This window comes from Aquarana catesbeiana, linkage group LG02 (assembly GCF_042186555.1).
Source record: "Aquarana catesbeiana isolate 2022-GZ linkage group LG02, ASM4218655v1, whole genome shotgun sequence".
NCBI lineage: Eukaryota > Metazoa > Chordata > Amphibia > Anura > Ranidae > Aquarana > Aquarana catesbeiana.
The window spans coordinates 761,718,585-761,738,559 of NC_133325.1; the positions used below are offsets into that span (position 1 = coordinate 761,718,585).

At 43.8% G+C, this 19,975-nt stretch overlaps 1 protein-coding gene across 2 annotated transcripts in view; it reads right to left on the minus strand.

Moving 5' to 3' along the window:
- Positions 1–3,129: 3,129 nt before the first annotated feature.
- The window catches only part of FAM3B (FAM3 metabolism regulating signaling molecule B), a 101,590-nt gene continuing 84,744 nt past the window's right edge, over positions 3,130–19,975 (minus strand). For both annotated transcript variants that reach the window (XM_073617222.1, XM_073617221.1), the window contains 3 exons: positions 11,758–11,845; positions 9,231–9,363; positions 3,130–6,085 (listed from right to left, as the gene is read on the minus strand). In XM_073617222.1, the coding sequence (XP_073473323.1) occupies positions 6,002–6,085; positions 9,231–9,363; positions 11,758–11,845 (305 nt within the window). In that variant the 3' untranslated portion in view covers positions 3,130–6,001. The remainder of the gene's footprint in view (positions 6,086–9,230; positions 9,364–11,757; positions 11,846–19,975) is intronic.

The window sequence follows — 19,975 nt, forward strand, 5'->3', positions numbered from 1 at the left end:
ACCCCATGATTAGTTTTAGTGGAAGGAATAGTACCTCATGATTGGTTTCAGTAGAAGGAATAGTGCCCCATCATTAGTTTCAGTGAGAGGAATAGTGTTCCATCATTGGAATCAGTGGCCAAATAGTGCCCCATTGTTAGTATCAGTCTAAGGAATAGTTCCCCATATAAGTAGAAGCTTCAAGAGCCAGATAAAGGTAAGCAAAAGGCTGCATTCAGCCCGTAGGTCACAGTTTGGAGACCACTGGGCTAGGCAACACAAGCAGCTAATACTTGCAGTGGAGAAGGGGACTCAGTGCAGAAGAAGGTTTTTTTCCCTGGAGTTCAGCTAGACACCCAACCATCACACATACCATAGGGGCTTAGGTCAAAGCTATGGATATTAATATTTCCACTTTGTGTCTATAACAACTTCCGTTCCTCTGGGAAGACTTCCACAATATATTGGCGTGTGTCGGAAAATGGGAGCATTCATAAGGTCAGGTACTAATGTTGGACAAGAAGACCCGGCTCCAATTCATCCCAAGGGTGTTCTATCGGGTCGAGGTCAGGACTCTGTGCAGGACACTAAATTTCCTCCACATCTTTATGGAGCTGGCTTTGTCCACAGGGGCACAGTCATGCTGGAAGACAAAAGGACCTTCACCAAATTCCAGCCAGTCCTAACTTACAGTGGGGACGGAAAGTATTCAGACCCCCTTAAATTTTTCACTCTTTGTTATATTGCAGCCATGTGCTAAAATCATTTAAAGTGGTGTTCCGGACGAAATTATACTTTTTAAATAAAAATACCCTTATAATACACAAGCTTAATGTATTCTAGTAAAGTTAGTCTGTAAACTAAGGTCTGTTTTGTTAGTTTATAGCAGTAGTTTGTTATTTTATAAACTTACAGCAGGCCATGGCCATCTTAAGTCTGGGCATCTGAAGCCAGACTGTATTTCTTCCTGGATCTCATCCTTGCAGATCTCGCACATGCTCAGTGCAGCACAAGCAGTGTAATAGGTTTCAGGTCAGGTTTCCATAGCAACGGCCGTGTCAGAGGAAGTTGCAGCCCCTTCCCAGAAGGCATTGCAAACAGGAAATGATGCGATGGGCTGCGGCCAGGGAGGAGGAAGTGAAAACTTAATACAGCAGATATACAGTAGGTGCTGAGAAAAAAAATAAAAAAATATCCAATTCGTTTACAGTGCACAGTTTAGTGAAGGATGCTGAAGAGTTGTAAAAGTGGGTGGAACTCCACTTTAAGTTCATTTTTTTTCCCTCATTAATGTACACACAGCACTCCATATTGACAGAAAAACACAGAATTGTTGTCCTAAGTATTCAGACCCTTTGCTGTGACACTCATATATTTAACTCAGGTGCTGTCCATTTCTTCCGATCATCCTTGAGATGGTTCTACACCTTCATTGGAGTCCAGCTGTGTTTGATTATACTGATTGGACTTGATTAGGAAAGCCACACACCTGTCTATATAAGACCTTACAGCTCACAGTGCATGTCAGAGCAAATGAGAATCATGAGGTCAAAGGAACTGCCTGAAGAGCTCAGAGACAGAATTGTGGCAAGGCACAGATCTGGCCAAGGTTACAAAAAAATTTCTGCTGCACTTAAGGTTCCTAAGAGCACAGTGGCCTCCATAATCCTTAAATGGAAGACGTTTGGGACGACCAGAACCCTTCCTAGAGCTGGCCGTCCGGCCAAACTGAGCTATCGGGGGAGAAGAGCCTTGGTGAGAGAGGTAAAGAAGAACCCAAAGATCACTGTGGCTGAGCTCCAGAGATGCAGTTGGGAGATGGGAGAAAGTTGTAGAAAGTCAACCATCACTGCAGCCCTCCACCAGTCGGGGCTTTATGGCAGAGTGGCCCGACGGAAGCCTCTCCTCAGTGCAAGACACATGAAAGCCCGCATGGAGTTTGCTAAAAACACCTGAAGGACTCCAAGATGGTGAGAAATAAGATTCTTTATTAATTTATCTTAATTTAAGTTCTATCTTAATTTATTAAGATAGAACTTTTTGGCCTTAATTCTAAGCGGTATGTGTGGAGAAAACCAGGCACTGCTCATCACCTGTCCAATACAGTCCCAACAGTGAAGCATGGTGGTGGCAGGATCATGCTGTGAGGGTGTTTTTCAGCTGCAGGGACAGGACGACTGGTTGCAATCAAGGTAAAGATGTATGCAGCCAAGTACAGGGATATCCTGGACGAAAACCTTCTCCAGAGTGCTCAGGACCTCAGACTGGGCCGAAGGTTTACCTTCCAACAAGACAATGCCCCTAAGCACACAGCTAAAATAATGAAGGAGTGGCTTCACAACAACTCTGTGACTGTTCTTGAATGGCCCAGCCAGAGCCCTGACTTAAACCCAATTGAGCATCTCTGGAGAGACCTAAAAATGGCTGTCCACCAACGTTTACCATCCAACCTGACAGAACTGGAGAGGATCTGCAAGGAGGAATGGCAGAGGATCCCCAAATCCAGGTGTGAAAAACTTGTTGCATCTTTCCCAAAAAGACTCATGGCTGTATTAGATCAAAAGGGTGCTTCCACTAAATACTGAGCAAAGGGTCTGAATACTTAGGACCATGTGATATTTCAGTTTTTCTTTTTTAATAAATCTGCAAAAATGTTAACAATTCTGTGTTTTTCTGTCAATATGGGGTGCTGTGTGTACATTAATGAGGAAAAAAATGAACTTAAATGATTTTAGCAAATGGCTGCAATATAACAAAGAGTGAAAAATTTAAGGGGGTCTGAATACTTTCCGTCCTCACTGTAATTCTGGAGATCAGCTTTAATTTATCGCCAGGACCAAGAACAGTTTTTAAAAACAAGTTGTTTTTTTGTTTTTTAATTTAGAGAACAATCCTTAGATATACACTATGTGGCCAAAAGCTTGGGGTCACCTGGCCATCACACCTATATGGGCATATTGGACACCCCCTTCTTTCAAACCCATGGGCATTCATATGGAGCCTCCACTCCTCTGGGAATGCTTTCCAAGATTTTGGTGTCTGTGGGAATCTGGGCCATTCCAATCCAAAAGAACACCAGCCATGATCTGCCTGCAGTGCATAGAGACTCAATGAGGACATCACTGGGTCTAAAATAAGGTATGCAATAAATAAAATAGGAAAGGTTTTATCAAAAACATTTAAAAGCATTTTGATGAGGAGGAACAAAATATAAGCAGAATAAACTTTGGCTTTAACATTCTATTTTTGTATACAGTATCTCACAAAAGTGAGTACACCCCTCACTTTTGTAAATACTTTATTATATCTTTTTATGCAACAACACTGGAGAAATGACACTTTGCTACAATGTAAAGTAGTGAGTGTACAGCTTGTATAACAGTGTAAATTTGATGTCCCTTCAAAATAACTCAACATACAGCCATTAATGTCTAAACCGCTGGCAACAAAAGTGAGTACACCCCTAAGTGAAAAATTTCAAACTGGGCCCAATTAGCCATTTTCCCTCCCCGGTGTCATGTGACTTGTTAGTCTTACAAGGTCTCAGGTGTGAATGGGGAGCAGGTGTGTTAAATTTGGTGTTATCGCTCTCACTCTCTCATACTGGTCACTGGAAGTTCAACATGGCACCTCATGGCAAAGAACTCTGTGAGGATCTGAAAAAAAAAAAAGAATTGTTGCTCTACATAAAGATGGCCTAGGCTATAAGAAGATTGCCAAGACCCTGAAACTGGACTGCAGCACGGTGCCCAAGACCATACAGCGGTTTAACAGGACAGGTTCCACTCAGAACAGGCCTTGCCAATGTCGACCAAAGAAGTTGAGTGCACGTGCTCAGCATCATATCCAGAGGTTGTCTTTGGGAAATAGACCTATGAGTGCTGCCAGCATTGCTGCAGAGGTTGAAGGGGTGGGGGGTTAGCCTGTCAGTGCTCAGACCATACGCCGCACACTGCATCAAATTGGTCTGCATGGCTGTCGTCCCAGAAGGAAGCCTCTTCTAAAGATGATGCAAAAGAAATCCCGCAAACAGTTTGCTGAAGACAAGCAGACTAAGGACATGGATTACTGGAACCATGTCCTGTGGTCTGATGAGACCAAAATAAACTTATTTGGTTCAGATGGTGTCAAGCGTGTGTGGCGGCAACCAGGTGAGGAGTACAAAGACAAGTGTGTCTTGCCTACAGTTAAGCATGGTGGTGGGAGTGTCATGGTCTGGGGCTGCATGAGTGCTGCCGGCACTGGGGAGCTACAGTTCATTGAGGGAACCATGAATGCCAACATGTACTGTGACATACTGAAGCAGAGCATGATCCCCTCCCTTCGGAGACTGGGCCGCAGGGCAGTATTCCAACATGATAACGACCCCAAACACACCTCCAAGACGACCACTACCTTGCTAAAGCTGAGGGTAAAGGTGATGGACTGGTCAAGCATATCTCCAGATCTAAACCCTATTGAGCATCTGTGGGGCATCCTCAAATGGAAGGTGGAGGAGTACAAGGTCTCTAACATCCACCAGCTCTGTGATGTCGTCATGAAGGAGTGGAAGAGGACTCCAGTGGCAACCTGTGAAGCTCTGGTGAACTCCATGCCCAAGAGGGTTAAGGCAGTGCTGGAAAATAATGGTGGCCACACAAAATATTGACACTTTGGGCCCAATTTGGACATTTTAACTTTTGGTGAAAATAGCGTACTCACTTTTGTTGCCAGTTATTTTGAGGGGACAGCAAATTTACACTGTTATACAAGCTGTACACTCACTACTTTACATTGTAGCAAAGTGTCATTTCTTCAGTGTTGTCACATGAAAAGATAGAATAAAATATTTACAAAAATGTAAGGGGTGTACTCACTTTTGCAAGATACTGTATATATATATCTCCCAAAGTTTACCCACTTGAGCACCAGTCTCATACCCCTTCATATCCAGGCCATTTTTCAGCTTTCAGTGCGGTGATAGTTTTGACTGATAATTACTCAGGTCTGCAACACAGTACCCAAATGAAACATTAAAACATTTTTAGATAAAACAGAACTTTCTTTTGGTGGTATTTAATGATGAGTTTTTTTGTTTTGTTTTATGAGTTTTGTTTTTTTTTTTTACTACATAAAAAGGAAAAAAAAAAAAAAGACCTAAAATTTTGAAAAAAAAAAAAAACCCAAACCTTTCTGTTATAAAATATATCAAATAAAAATATCAGGACAGTACAAACACCCCAAAATGGCTTTTCCTTTTAAAAAAATGGACACCCCAAGGGGGATCTCATTTTTTGCCACAAGAAACATTACAGCAGTTAAAACACGGAGCTTGGTAATGGTGCACTAGATACAGCCCATCATTAATGTACAGGTACTACACAGAGGGTGGTAGAGGCGAAAGGGATTAAAGTACAGATCACATACAGTGGGAGGATGGGCTCCGATTGGCTCTGCCTGTGATCCATGCCATCTAATGATAGTGCAATCACAGGCATTGCGCTCACAAGTACTAAACAGAGCGCCGTTTTTTTAAAACGGCACTCCAAAATACCACGGCAAACAACCTGCCAGCAAGTAGTTAAATTAAAGTGATCAAATGCTTTAGATTTCCAGTGTATACAAAGAACCTAACTTTGTGCAAAGGATTCTGGGTAAGGCAACTTGTTGACTATTCATACAAGAATCTCAGTAGTTCATTTATAATAATATCTACAGTCAGTAGTAAAATACACTTTCACCAAATATACAAATATATTCTTCTGTACACAGATCTAAAAAAAAAAAAAAAAAAAAAAAAAAGTTCCCAGAGTCCCGGTATAGTAAAAAAAATAAAATAACAGTATTTTTTGGATACGGCTTCATTGAGAATTTCCTGATTGTTGTAATTTAATCACATTCTTCCACACGTTGCTCCTCGGATTTGGAAATGTGGATAAAATGTCATCATAAAATGTCATCCATTTGTCTATTGTCCTTTTTTGCGGTCTTCTTTTTTTTAACTCAACTTAAATATACAGAAAAGTTGTACAAGAATTGCAGTTTATTTTCTCTCTAAACAACCATCGATTTGGATTTCTGCCGGCCAGCCGCTGTATCTGTTCTTGGAACCGTCCGAGTGGATGATCTGCAGAGGAGAACGTAGAAAACAATTATTATATGTAGTGGAAGGAGGGCGACCATCCACACTGTTGTCTACGGCCGAGGTGTGAGCCCAGGAGGAGAGAGCAGGGATCTCAGGAGAGATGTTTAACCACTTCACGCAAATCGCCGTACCTGTACGTCGCTACTTTGATGCTAAATACTGTTGTTATGGCAGCAGCTAGCTGCCATAACCCTGGTATTTTCGGGAACGGCGTGCTTTTCTCTTTAGATTTAAGCTGGCCTCTGCGGTGGATTCACCACTAGATCACTTCTATCGGTAGCGGGAGAGGGCCCCCCTCCGGTCGTCTCCACCACTTACTGGCGGAGACAATCGCGTCCGCTCCCATCACTGCCTGGATGCCAAGTGACGGAGAGATGGCCCCCGCTCGGCTCCATAGCATTGGAGGGCGGAAGCGACGTCAAACGTCACTTCCGCTCAATGGTCTTAAAGGGGAAGTTTTCTTTTTTTTTTTTTAATAATATTTAAATGTATTTATTTTTTAATTGCATTTAAGTGTAAATATGAGATCTTTTGTCTTTTTGACCGCAGATCTCACATTTAAGAGGTCCTGTCATGCTTTTTTTCTATTACAAGGGATGTTTACATGTTTCTATCTCCCGCTTTATTGTTTAGGGTTCTAAGCAATTTTTTATCAAAACAAAATGATTTTAACTTGTAAACAACAAATCTCAAAAAGAGGCTCGGGGCTGAAGTGGTTAACTTTCTTCCTGCCACCACTGTATGCATTAGGTGGGTGGCTTTTTGGGGGGTTTTACACCCACTCCCGACAGTGCTCGAAGACAGAAGTGGTCCTTCCACAAATTTTCGTTACCACAGGCTCCTTTCTCCTCGCCATGTTTCCTGGCCTCCATGTGGGACTGACATGGTGGGTGCTGCCAGGTAGTGTCAGGGCTGGGCTTAGCCCTTCCTTCTCTGAGCTGGACGCTCAGCTTTCGGCTAATTGCCAGCTTCTATCTCTTCAGTTACTCAGCTGTTGATGATATCCTGCTCGTCAGTCCTGCCTACTTAAGCCATCCAGCCCAGAGGATTTCTGCCTTCGCCTTGGTCAACATCACAGAGACTATCTCCTGCATTCCTGTTAAAAGACTTGCTTGGCTGACATCCCTTCTGGCTCCAGATCCTGCTTGCTGTTTTACTACGCTCATCTCCGGCTCCCTGATGTTTGGCTTGTCTGACTATCCGTTCCGATTCCTGAACTCTGGCTATGTTTTGACTACGTTTTTTCTATTTACTTTTATTATTAAACAAGTGTAACTTAACTGTACTTCTGTCTCTGTCTGATTTCATGGTTTCTGACAGGTAGAGGGGAGGGGGGGGAGCAGCAAACATCCATTGGCTGATCTCCTCTTCCTGTTACCGACCCATAAGTGTCAATTCCGGGTCCTGTTGTCCCTTTTTCCAGCCAATATGGCCAGGGAAGCAACTAATTGAGTGCAGAGGAGACATCAGAGGTCTAGCATTAAAGAGAACCTGTCGCCAAAAATGCATTGCATTGGGAACATTTTGTCCCCTATGCGATGTAAAAAATAAAATAAAAAAAACTGTAAGGAATTAAAGTAGCATCCAAGCACTTAAAATCCCTCAGAATTAAAGTGCTACTAAACCCACAGCAGTAAAATCGGTCTGTATATGCAGTAAAGCATTCTTTTTAAACTCGCTGTGGAACCTAAGGGGTTAATCCTCTGCATTGTGTAAAAAGGAGAGTTTTTCTTTTCTTGGGAGGGTGCATGTGATCAGCATAGGTCCAATCAGCACTGTCCAGACAGAGGGTCAGGGGTCCTGCAGCCTCGTAGAACAATCAGGGGAAAATGAAAACTCTTCCTACAAGCTTTAAAGTGGTTGTAAACCCTTACAGACCACTTTGACCTACAGGTAAGCCTGTAGGTCCAAGAAATATCTCCTAAATCTACACGGTTTAGGAGATATTTGCAAAAAAGACAGCGCCGTAGACAGCGGCGCGCAGGCGCACTGAGCATGCCGCTGCTAACGGCGATATGCCATTAGTGGCGGCTCCCATGCGCATGCACGGGAGTGATGTCATCGCGGTTCCGGCCAATCACAGCGCCGGAGCCACGATACCCGGAAAGAAGATGGACGCTCCATAGCAGAGGGGACAGCGGTGACATCGCAGGCTCCTGTGTCAGGTAAGTGATACATAATGGGCTACTATGCGATGCATAGTAGCCCATTATGCTTTACCTTTGCAGGGAAACAAAGAGGAAGTAAACCCATCAGGGTTTACTTCCTCTTTCACCAGACACTGATAGAAGTCACAAGACTGCTATATACTGCTGATGAGAAAAGGTATTTAGCAGTTTTTCTTTACTAAAATAATTGCATTTCCATGTCTTGTGTACTGTGGGGGACCAGATATAGTGAATGCAGGCTCCTGGGTTTAGTAACACTTTAATTCTGAGGGATTTTAAGTGCTTGGATGTAACTTTAAAGTATATATAAAACCTCACATTGTAAAACAACCCATTCAGTTTAAAATAGAAATGAAAGGCAAAACATTTGTGTATAGATATAGAAACAAATTAAAAAAAAAAACTTTTTACCCTTTGTTTATAAGTGATCACATAACCTCTGTTCTCAACTGAATAAGGAGTCTAGAAAGCTGGAGGAGGAGGAGAAGCAGCAGCACACTGATCTTCCCAGTGCATGGCTGTTCAGGGGGTAGGGGGCATGTCAGGACAAGTCTGATCATTGGGAGGAGAGCCGGATGAGTTCCCAGCACATCCAGACAACTGACCACCATGTAATCTTCTGCCTAGTGTGGTCAGTTTTTAACTGAAAGCAGAGTGACTGGCAGGAACACCAGGGATTTCACACAAAGGAAGCAATACAAAGAGAACAGGATACATTCTCACACAAGCACATGGTACAGCAGGCACATTTCAGGAATATGGAATTTTGGGTTGACTCGTTCCTTAAGGCATAAATGCTGCGCTGGGTATGTGCATATATCTACAGATGGGTACACCTTAAAATAAAAATGAACATCTACAGTATAAAGTAATTTTAAAAGGTAATCTTAGAAATATTTATGTACGTTAATTTAAAAAAAATTCTAGCAAATTAAGATAAAGCATAGCCTCCTGGGTACCTTTTCTTTTTCAGCTTCCACGGGAAGGCCGCCACCTTTAATAGCCAAGAAAACAAACCCAGATCGGAATCTTAAGTTACGGATTTCTTTACTTCCGAGGTCTTCAAATGCTTTCTTCGCAACATCGTTTAACCTGCGAGGACAGATGTGTGTTAGTGAAGGAATACTATATAATATATATTTATTAATTATACACACATACATACATACATGCTGCTTGAGGATAAAATTGAAGTTGTTTTTGGATAGATGGAGGTCAGACCCCACTGTCAAGTTTTCTCTTTGCTGTCTGAGTCCCTACTGGGGAAATTCACCCTCTACTGTATATCTCTCCTGCTGACTATTGTGACTACACCAAAAGTAGGGGGAAATCCAACATTTTAGGGATGTTACCAGAACGAGAGGTGAAGGCAAGTTTTCCAATGAGGACTAAGACCAAAAAAAGAAAACCCGATCGAGGTTGTATATCTTTCTTTACTTACACCCGCACCCGGATGACACTCGCCAGAGGGGTGACACCATCATTTACAGGGGCTTAAATAAGGAGGGGGTCCGGGGGGTTCAACTCCCTATGAAGTAACCATCTCCAGTGTCGTAATCTGTTTCCTCCATGCAATGATATGTAGTTCAGTCAGAGAGCACACTTGCCACTTTGCCAGCTATCCCGGAATCCGAGCTGTGGTGACAGGAGCAGTGATGTCTGCCAACATCCCTTGTGCTCAGAACATGCTGAGCATGCAGCAAGATGCCGGGCACTGGAAAGCTCCCTGCATTCCAGCACCCGGCAATGAAAGGAACACTGTACTGTGAGAGGAGATATCTCTGCCAATAGTACAAGCAAAGTCCCGGCCTGGAGGGAGAAAGAGCAGCATGGGAACCTCTGATCAGGTAAGTGATCAACAATTGGGCAGTTGGGGTTGGTGGGTTAAAAAGTCACTGCCTTGACCAGCAATGCAGGATGGAGATTAGGGTTTACTTTCACTGTGGTACTACTATTGCCATGTTGGGACAATGTTTTACTGCACCATGTTACACCAACCCTAGTGAAGCCACTGCCAAGACCCACCCAGCAGCCAGAATATGGGTGGTGCAGTAACCTAGTCAAGTGATGGAAGGACCCAGTGGGGGGATTTCCCCAACACTTATTGAACACAACACATCAGTTTTATGTACACAAATCCTTTACAGTCATCCTATACTTAAACATTAACATTCAACATGACAAAACTATGTCAACACTGTGGCTGGTATGAGTTATAAATGAGACGAACTGCTTATCATTCCTGGAGAAAATGCTGCTCCAGGTTCCCTTTAGTGCTGCCCACATACACTATACTACCAAAAGTATTGTGACGCCTGCCTTTACACGCACATGAACTTTAAAGGCATCCCAGTCTTAGTCCGTAGGGTCCAATATTGAGTTGGCCCACCCTTTGCAGCTATAACAGCTTCAACTCTTCTGGGAAGGCTGTCCACAAGGTTTAGGAGTGGAGTCTATGGGAATGTTTGGCCATTCTTCCAGAAGCGCATTTGTGAGGTCAGGCACTGATGTTGGGCTAGAAGGCCTGGCTTGCAGTCTTTGCTCTAATTAGAAGTTGTTCTATCGGGTTGAGGTCAGGACTCTGTGCAGGCCAGTCAAGTTTCTCCACCCCAAACTCGTTCATCCATGTCTTTATGGACTTTGCTTTGTGCACTGGTGCGTAGTCATGTTGGAACAGGAAGGGGCCATCCCCAAACTGTTCCAACAAAGTTGGAAGCATGAAATTGTCCAAAATGTCTTTGTATGCTGACGCCTTAAGAGTTCCCTTTACTGGAACTAAGGGGCCAAGCCCAACCCCTGAAAAACAACCCCACACCATAATCCCCCCTCCACTAAATGATTTGGCCCAGTGCCAAAAGCAAGGTCCATAAAGACATGGATGAGCGAGTTTGGGGTGGAGGAACTTAATTGGCCTGCACATAGTCCTGACCTGAACCCGATAGAACACCTTTAGGATGAATTAGAGTGGAGACTGCGAGCCAGGCCTTCTCGTCCAACATCAGTGCCTGACCTCACAAATGCGCTTCTGGAAGAATGGTCAAACATTTCCATAGACACACTCCTAAACCTTGTGGACAGCCTTCCCAGAAGAGTAGAAGCTGTTATAGCTGCAAAGGGTGGGCCAACTCAATATTGAACCCTACGGATTAAGAATGGGATGCCATTAAAATTCATGTGCGTTTAAAGGCAGGCGTCCCAATACTTTTGGTAATATAGCATATTTGAAAGCCTAGACCCTTCTGCTGAAGGAGATACTCAGATTTCACACTGGTTTACTCTCCTCCTTGGCAAGTACCAAATGTCCAAGCCCCTACACCTTAATACATGTGGTCAAAAGTTTAATGTACTGTAAGATCATTGTGAATAGAATACTTCATCCCACTTCAATGTACTTGAGTAATCCACACTTTTAGAACGCACAAGTGAGATCCAGTGTGGGGCCCATCCAGAGGTGTACTGTATTAGTATTTTAGAACTTATTCTTACTTGGTATATACGTCATCATAACTGGCCACCATGATAATGGACTTATCAGGGATCTTGTTTATAAACTCGACCATCGGTCCGGAGAAATCTGTCAAATAAGCACAACATACAGACATGATTTATTGTACAATCTCAGTCTTCTGTGAGTATCCACCGTCAATTTGTTCCTGAAGTGGATTCCTCTGGCTTTTATCCTTATCCTGGCTTCACTTATTACAAAGCTTACGCACTACACTGCGTAAGTACTGCATCATAAATAGTAACTGGGTATTTCTAAATAATATATACAGTGCATCCTGAAAGTATTCACAGTGCTTCACTTTTTCCACATTGTGTTATGTTACAGCCTTATTCCAAAATTGACTAAATTCATTATTTTCCTCAAAATTCTACAAATACCCCATAATGACAACGTGAAAGAAGTTTGTTTGAAATCTTTGCAAATTTATTAAAAAAAAAAAAATGCCATGTACATAAGTATTCACAGCCTTTGCCATGACACTCAAAATTGAGCTCAGGTGCCTCCTGTTTCTACTGATCATCCTTCAGATGTTTCTACAACTTGATTGGCGTCCACCTGTGGTAAATGCAGTTGATTGGACATGATTTGGAAAGGCACACACCTGTCTATATAAGGTCCCACAGTAAACAGTGCATGTCAGAGCACAAACCAAGCCATTGAGGTCCAAGGAATTGTCTGTAGGGCTCCGAGACAGGATTGTATTGAGGCACAGATGTGGGGAAGGGTGCAGAAAAAAAATTTGCTGCATTGAAGGTCCCAATAAGCACAGTGGCCTCCATCATCCATAAATGGAAGAAGTTTGGAACCACCAGGACTCTTCCCAGAGTGGGCCGCCTGGCCAAACTGAGCGATCGGGGGAGAAGGGCCCTAGTCAGGGAAGTGACCAAGAACCTGAAGGTCACTCTGACAGAGTGCAGTGTTTCTCTGTGGAGAGAGGAGAACCTTTCAGAAGAACAACCATCTCTGCAGCACTCCGGCCTGTATGGTAGAGAGGCCACTCCTCAGTAAAAGGCACATGACAGCCCGCCTGGAGTTTGCCAAAAGGCAGCTGAAGGACTCTCAGACCATGAGAAAAAAAATTCTCTGGTCTGATGAAACAAAGATTGAACTCTTTGGCCTGAATGGCAAGTGTCATGTCTGGAGGAAACCAGGCACCACTCATCACCTGACCAATACCATCCCTACAGTGAAGCATGGTGGTGGCAGAATCATGCTGTGGGGATGTTTTCAGCAGCACGAACTGGGGGTCTAGTCAGGATCGAGGGAAAGATGAATGCAGCAATGTACAGAAACATCCTTGATGAAAACCTGCTCTAGAGTGCTCTGGACCTCAGACTGGGCGAAGGTTCATCTTCCAACAGGACGACGACCCTAAGCACACAGCCAAGATAACAAAGGAGTGGCTACGGGACAACTCTGTGAATGTCCTCGAGTGGCCCAGCCAGAGCCCAGACTTGAACCCGATTGAACATCTCTGGAGAGATCTGAAAATGGCTGTTCACTGACGCTCCCCATCCAACCTGATGGAGCTTGAGAGGTCCTGCAAAGAAGAATGGGAGAAACTGCCCAAAAATAGGTGTGCCAAGCTTGTAGCACCATACTCAAAAAGACTTGAGGCTGTAATTGGTGTCAAAGGTGCTTCACCAAAGTATTGAGCAAAGGCTGTGAATACTTATGTATGTGGGATTTTTTTACTTTTTTACTTTTAATAAATTTGCAAAGATTTCAAACTTCTTTCACGTTGTCATTATGGGGTATTGTTTGTAGAATTTTGAGGAAAATAACGAATTTAATCCATTTTGTAATAAGGCTGTAACATAACAAAATGTGGAAAAAGCGAAGCGCTGTAGACTCATTTTTAGATTTCACTTCCTTCATGATCAGGTCATGTCTTGCTATTCAGCACTTCACTAGTTTAACTAGTAATTGTGTGATCCTACCAAAACGAAAGGAAATTTGGAACTTTTTTTTTCACACAAATAAAGATTTCCTTTGGTGGTATTTGATCATCAAATTTTTTGCTATATAAAAAGACCACATTTTTCTTTTAAAAACAAAAACAGTATTTTTTACTTTCTGTTACAAGACATATCCAATAAAAAAAAAAAAAAAAAAAAGTAAAAATGTTGTTATGAATTTTGGCCAAAATGTATTCTGCTACATAATAAAAAAAAAATCCCAATAGGTGTATATTGATTGGTTTATGTGAAAATTATAGTACAAATGATGGTATATATACCAGAATTTTTTTATATACTATTAATGGCAGTGATTAGCAACTTGTGACTTCGATAATGCAGCGGTCAATCTGACACTAACTGACGCGGGGGGGGGGTTTGGGTCGACTGACTAACTGCCACTGACATCACCAGTGCCATTATTAGTGACTAATGCTAATAATATGCACCGTCACTGTACTAATGACACTGGCTGGGAAGGGGTTAACTTCAGGGGCGATCAAGGGGTTAAATGTGTGCCTGTTTGTAATGTGTGTAAAGTGTGCTGCTTTTCCTAATAGATCTCTTAATAATAATAATCCCTGCTTTGCTTATTATTATTACTTAAAGTGTTACTAAACGCAGATCCCTGCATTCACTATATCTGGTCTCCCACAGAACATGGAAATGCAATAGTTTTAGTACATATAAACTGCTAAATACCTTTTCTCATCAGTCTTGTGACTTCTATCAGTGTCTGGTTAAAGCTTGTAGGAGGAGTTTTCATTCTCCCATGTTTGTCCTATGAGGATGAAGGACCCCTGACCCTCTGTCAGGACAGTGCTAAATGGCCCTGTGCTGATCACATGCACTCTCCCAAGAAATGAAAAAAAAAAAAAAAAAACTCTCTAGCGATACACACCAAACTGAGCATGTGCAGCCTGTCCCCAAGGCTCTGTAAATATCAGGAGATACATTGGGGACAGAGGAAGAAGGGGAGGATCAGAGAAGACCAGATCAAACAGCTTTTTTATACAATGCAAAGGATTAACCCCTTGGGTTCCACAGTGAGTATAACAAGCATGCTTTACTGCATATACAGACTGATTGTACTGCTGTGGGTTTAGTACCAACTTTAAAAGAAAATAAAAATATTTGGACTATGGATGAGCATGCTGCATTCTGCTCCTTTAATAAGCTGCCCCAATAAGACGGTGTCACCTTGCCCAGGCACCTCTGTCTGAAATGCCCAGTGTTTCTGGGTATGGTGGAGCACACAATCTCCTGCCTGGATGCAGAGCTTGTGATTGGCCCAGATAATATCATGGAGGAGGATGGCAGTAACCTTGAGCAACCTTTGATATCAAACAGTACGTAGCTAACTGAGGATTTTGGCGAAGTGGTGGAAGATGACAGTGAGCCCAAGAAGATCAAGGGGTGGGGGCCACAAAGTCCCTGAAAGAGCAGAGTGAGAGAGTCCCTAAAATATTTCTGCAAATGTCCATCAATACCAAGCTTTGTCCACTAGATGTCGCTGTGCAATCATATTAATAGGACACAAAACAAGCTCCCTTTACTTTTTGTTTCAGTTCTTTAGAGCAGTGATCTCCAAACTGCGGCCCTGGGGCTGGATGTGGCCCTTTGCTTGCCTCTATCCAGCCCTTGGGGCACTATTCCATCCACAACTGACACCAAGGACTGGGCACTATTCCTCCTGCTGACACCAAGGATGGGGTTTTATTCCTCCCACCGGTAACAATAGGGCCCTATTCCTTCCACTAAAACCAATGATGGGGCATGGTTTCCTCCCACTGGCCACAGTCCGGCCCCCATAAAATCTGAAGGACAGTAAACTGGCCCTTTTTTTTAGAAAGTTTGGAGACCCCTGCTTTAGAGCACAACCCACATTGTATATCTTGTAACTGTAATGAATTGTGCTGTAATTGCTATATGCGGCACCAAGGGTATTCAATCATGTTAGATAAAAAGGAGATGCAACTGCTGACTTGTTTTTCAAGGTACAAAATCCTCATCCTTATGTCCTGACCCGATACAAAACATGCAGCCAATGAAGTCAGAATTCTTGACCTGCATGTTTATTCCACATTATCAGCTCAAAGCATATGTGCACTCATATCAGACCACGGCATCAGAACGAGAGTGGACGCACCCAGAGGTCTCCGTGCATGTCCTCCATTATCTTGCCAAGGGGAGGACAGAAACCTCGGGTGATCTGATATGAAAGTTTTGACTTTGATCAGGAAGTTCATACTTGGCCTTGCCAACTCCCGTTGGTTCTTCAATGTGACTGAGCTGTTGCAAAGACTTAACCAGAACCTTCAGAGTATGGCTAAGCTCCAAATGCCAACTAGAAGAGTTCCAGATACTTTAGATCTTTGGTCTCTAATTGCCTTTATCTGGCCCTTTGTGCACTATTCCTCCCACTGATATGAAGCACAATTCCTCCCACTGACACCAACAATGGGAAACTATTCATTCCACTGACACCAATAATGGGGCATTAATCCTTTCACTGACACCAACAATGGAGCCTAATCCTTCTACTGACACCAACAATGGGGCACTATTCATTCCACTGACACCAATAATGGGACACTATTCATTCCACTGACACCAATAAAGGGGCATTAATCCTTTCACTGACACCAACAATGAAGCCTAATCCTTCCACTGAAACCACCAATGGGGCAGAATTCCTTCCACTCACTCAAACAATGGGGCACTATTTCTTACACTGACATCAAACGATGGCGCACTTTTCCTCCCACCGATACCAATGATGGGGCACTATTCGACCCACTGATACCAATGATGGGGCACTATTCGACCCGCTGATACCAATGATGGGGCACTATTCGACCCGCTGATACCAATGATGGGGCACTATTCGACCCACTGATACCAATGATGGGGCACTATTCGACCCACTGATACCAATGATGGGGCACTATTCCCCCCACTGATACCAATGATGGGGCACTATTCCTCCCACTGATACCAATGATGGGGCACTATTCCTCCCACTGACAACAATGATGGGGCACTATTCCTCCCACTGATACCAATGATGGGGCACTATTTCTTCCACTGAAACCAATGATGGAGCACCATTCCTTCCAATGATGGGGCACCATTCCTCCTACTGACATGAAAAATGGAGTGGTTCACTTCTCCTGGCTGGAGCTTGCACCTATTTGCAAACAAAGGAACACATCGATCTCCACACAAGGACCCTGAGCTACGGCCAGCTCCTGGCTTATAACGAGTGTGTACACAAGGACACACACACCCTGCAGATCTCCAGGTAGACTTGGACACAGGATTGAAGGCTTCATCCCACCCAAGACACTTTGAAGCCTTCAAGCTCCAGGCCCTGACCTGGGATTACAAACCCCGGAGAAAGCTGTAAACACTGTTTTCTCAGCTCGCAATAAATACTCCAGAGACCCGCACTCTGCATAAGTGCAAACCTTGTGTGCCTTTTTCCTAAACCCACACCGTAGCAGGGCCTCACACTGTCACAGGGTAGAGGACAAAGATATATATGAAGGGACATGCCTCAGTGTCCTGGAGGTTTTATTACTATGTGGATTTAGAATTAGCAAGAGTTGGCGAGTGCAATAATACATAACTGTTTCCTCACTCTGGCACTGTCCTCTTCTCTTGGGTTCTGGGTAGGTCCTCACATACAATACAGGGCTATTGGTCCTCGCATACAATGCAGGGCTATTGGTCCTCGCATACAATACAGGGCTATTGGTCCTCGCATACAATACAGGGCTATTGGTCCTCGCATACAATGCAGGGCTATTGGTCCTCACATACAATGCAGGGCTATTGGTCCTCGCATACAATGCAGGGCTATTGGTCCTCACATACAATACAGGGCTATTGGTCCTCACATACAATGCAGGGCTATTGGTCCTCGCATACAATGCAGGGCTATTGGTCCTCACATACAATACAGGGCTATTGGTCCTCACATACAATGCAGGGCTATTGGTCCTCGCATACAATGCAGGGCTATTGGTCCTCACATACAATACAGGGCTATTGGTCCTCACATACAATGCAGGGCTATTGGTCCTCACATACAATACAGGGCTATTGGTCCTCACATACAATGCAGGGCTATTGGTCCTCACATACAATACAGGGCTATTGGTCCTCACATACAATACAGGGCTATTGGTCCTCGCATACAATGCAGGGCTATTGGTCCTCGCATACAATGCAGGGCTATTGGTCCTCGCATACAGTGCAGGGCTATTGGTCCTCGCATACAGTGCAGGGCTATTGGTCCTCGCATACAATGCAGGGCTATTGGTCCTCGCATACAATGCAGGGCTATTGGTCCTCGCATACAATGCAGGGCTATTGGTCCTCGCATACAATGCAGGGCTATTGGTCCTCGCATACAGTGCAGGGCTATTGGTCCTGCATTGTGCTTGAAGACATCAGTAAGTGACCACCGGCTGGAGCGCCTTAGAGAAAAGGTTTTAGAAGACTGGTCACACAGCATGGTAGAAGCCTGCCAGCACGAGGAATGAGATATTACACCTCATTCCTCTACACCTAGACCAGTGGTCAAACTGCAGCCCTTTGGGGCATTATTCCACCAACTGACCCCAATGATAGGGCACCATTCCCCCTACTGACCCCATCAATAAGGCAATATTGCTCCTATTAAAACCTATAATGGGCCACTGATGCCGGGGCATTTTCTACTCCCACTGGCCACAGTCCAGAACCCCCTAAAGCCTGAAGGACATTAAACCGGCCCCTTACTTAGAAAGTTTGGAGACCCCTGCCCTAGACTTACCAAGCATTTAACCTTTGCACTACTAGGGGGCCCTACTGCAAGGGTCAATTTTTTTTCTGCCTGAGGAGGGGGCTTTAAGAAAGAAAAAAAAATATGAACAAAACCATTACATACTTGAGTCCCTCTTACACGTTATTGTTAAAAATGATGGGACGCCTGCCTTTACACGCACATGAACTTTAATGGCATCCCAGTCTTAGTCTGTAGTGTTCAATATTGAGTTGGCCCACCCTTTGCAGCTATAACAGCTTCAGCTCTTCTGGGAAGGCTGTCCACAAGGTTTAGGAGTGTGTCTATGGGAATGTTTGACCATTTTTCCAGAAGAGCATTTGTGAGGTCAGACACTGATGTTGGACGAGAAAGCCTGGCTTGCAGTCTTTGCTCTAATTCCTCCCAAAGGTGTTCTATGGGGTTGAGGCCAGTCAAGTTCCTCCACCCCAAACTCGCTCATCCATGTCTTTATGGACCTTGCTTTCTGCACTGGTGGAACAAGAAGGGGCCATACCCAAACTGTTGTTCCCACAAAGTTTGGAGCATGAAATTGTTCAACATGTCTTGGTAGACATGGATGAGTGAGTTTGGGGTGGAGGAACTTGACTGGCCTGCACAGAGTCCTGACCTCACAAATGCAATTCTGGAAGAATGGTCAAACATTCCCATAGACACACTCCTAAACCTTGTGGACAGCCTTCCCAGAAGAGTTGAAGCTGTTATAGCTGCAAAGGGTGGGCCAACTCAATATTGAACCCTACGGACTACGACTGGGATGCCATTAAAATGAATGTGTCTATAGGGCAGGCGTCCTAATACTTTTGACAATATAGTGTATCTGATCACATAAACTACACCTTTCGTAATTAGTTTGTAATTTGAATGTTTCCTTTTTATTCCTTTATTAACCGCTTGCCAACCAGCTGCCGTTATGTTATGTCGCTTCCTCTGTTGGCCATTAGGGGCGTGCGCAGCTCACCCCCCGGAGCTGTTGCAAGTGCCAGGCGGTTCTCGATGACCGCCGGGCTCCTGTGATCGCTCGTAACATGGCGAGAACTGGGATCTCTGTGTGTAAACACAGAGATCCCGGTTCTCTGAGGGGAGAAGTGACAGATCGTCTGTTCATACAAAGTATGAACAGCGATCTGTCATCTCCCCTAGTCAGTCCCCTCCCCCTTCAGTTACAACACACACTAGGGAACACAATTATCCCCTTGATCGGCCCCTAGTGTTAACCCCTACACTGCCAGTGACATTTTTACAGTAATCAATGCATTTTTATAGTATTAATAGCTGTATGGTATGCCAATGGTCCCAAAAATGTGTCAAAATTGTCCAATGTGTCTACCATAATGTCACAGTCACAATAAAAATCACCGCCATTACTAGTAAAAAAAAAAAAAAAAAAAAAAATGCTATAAATCT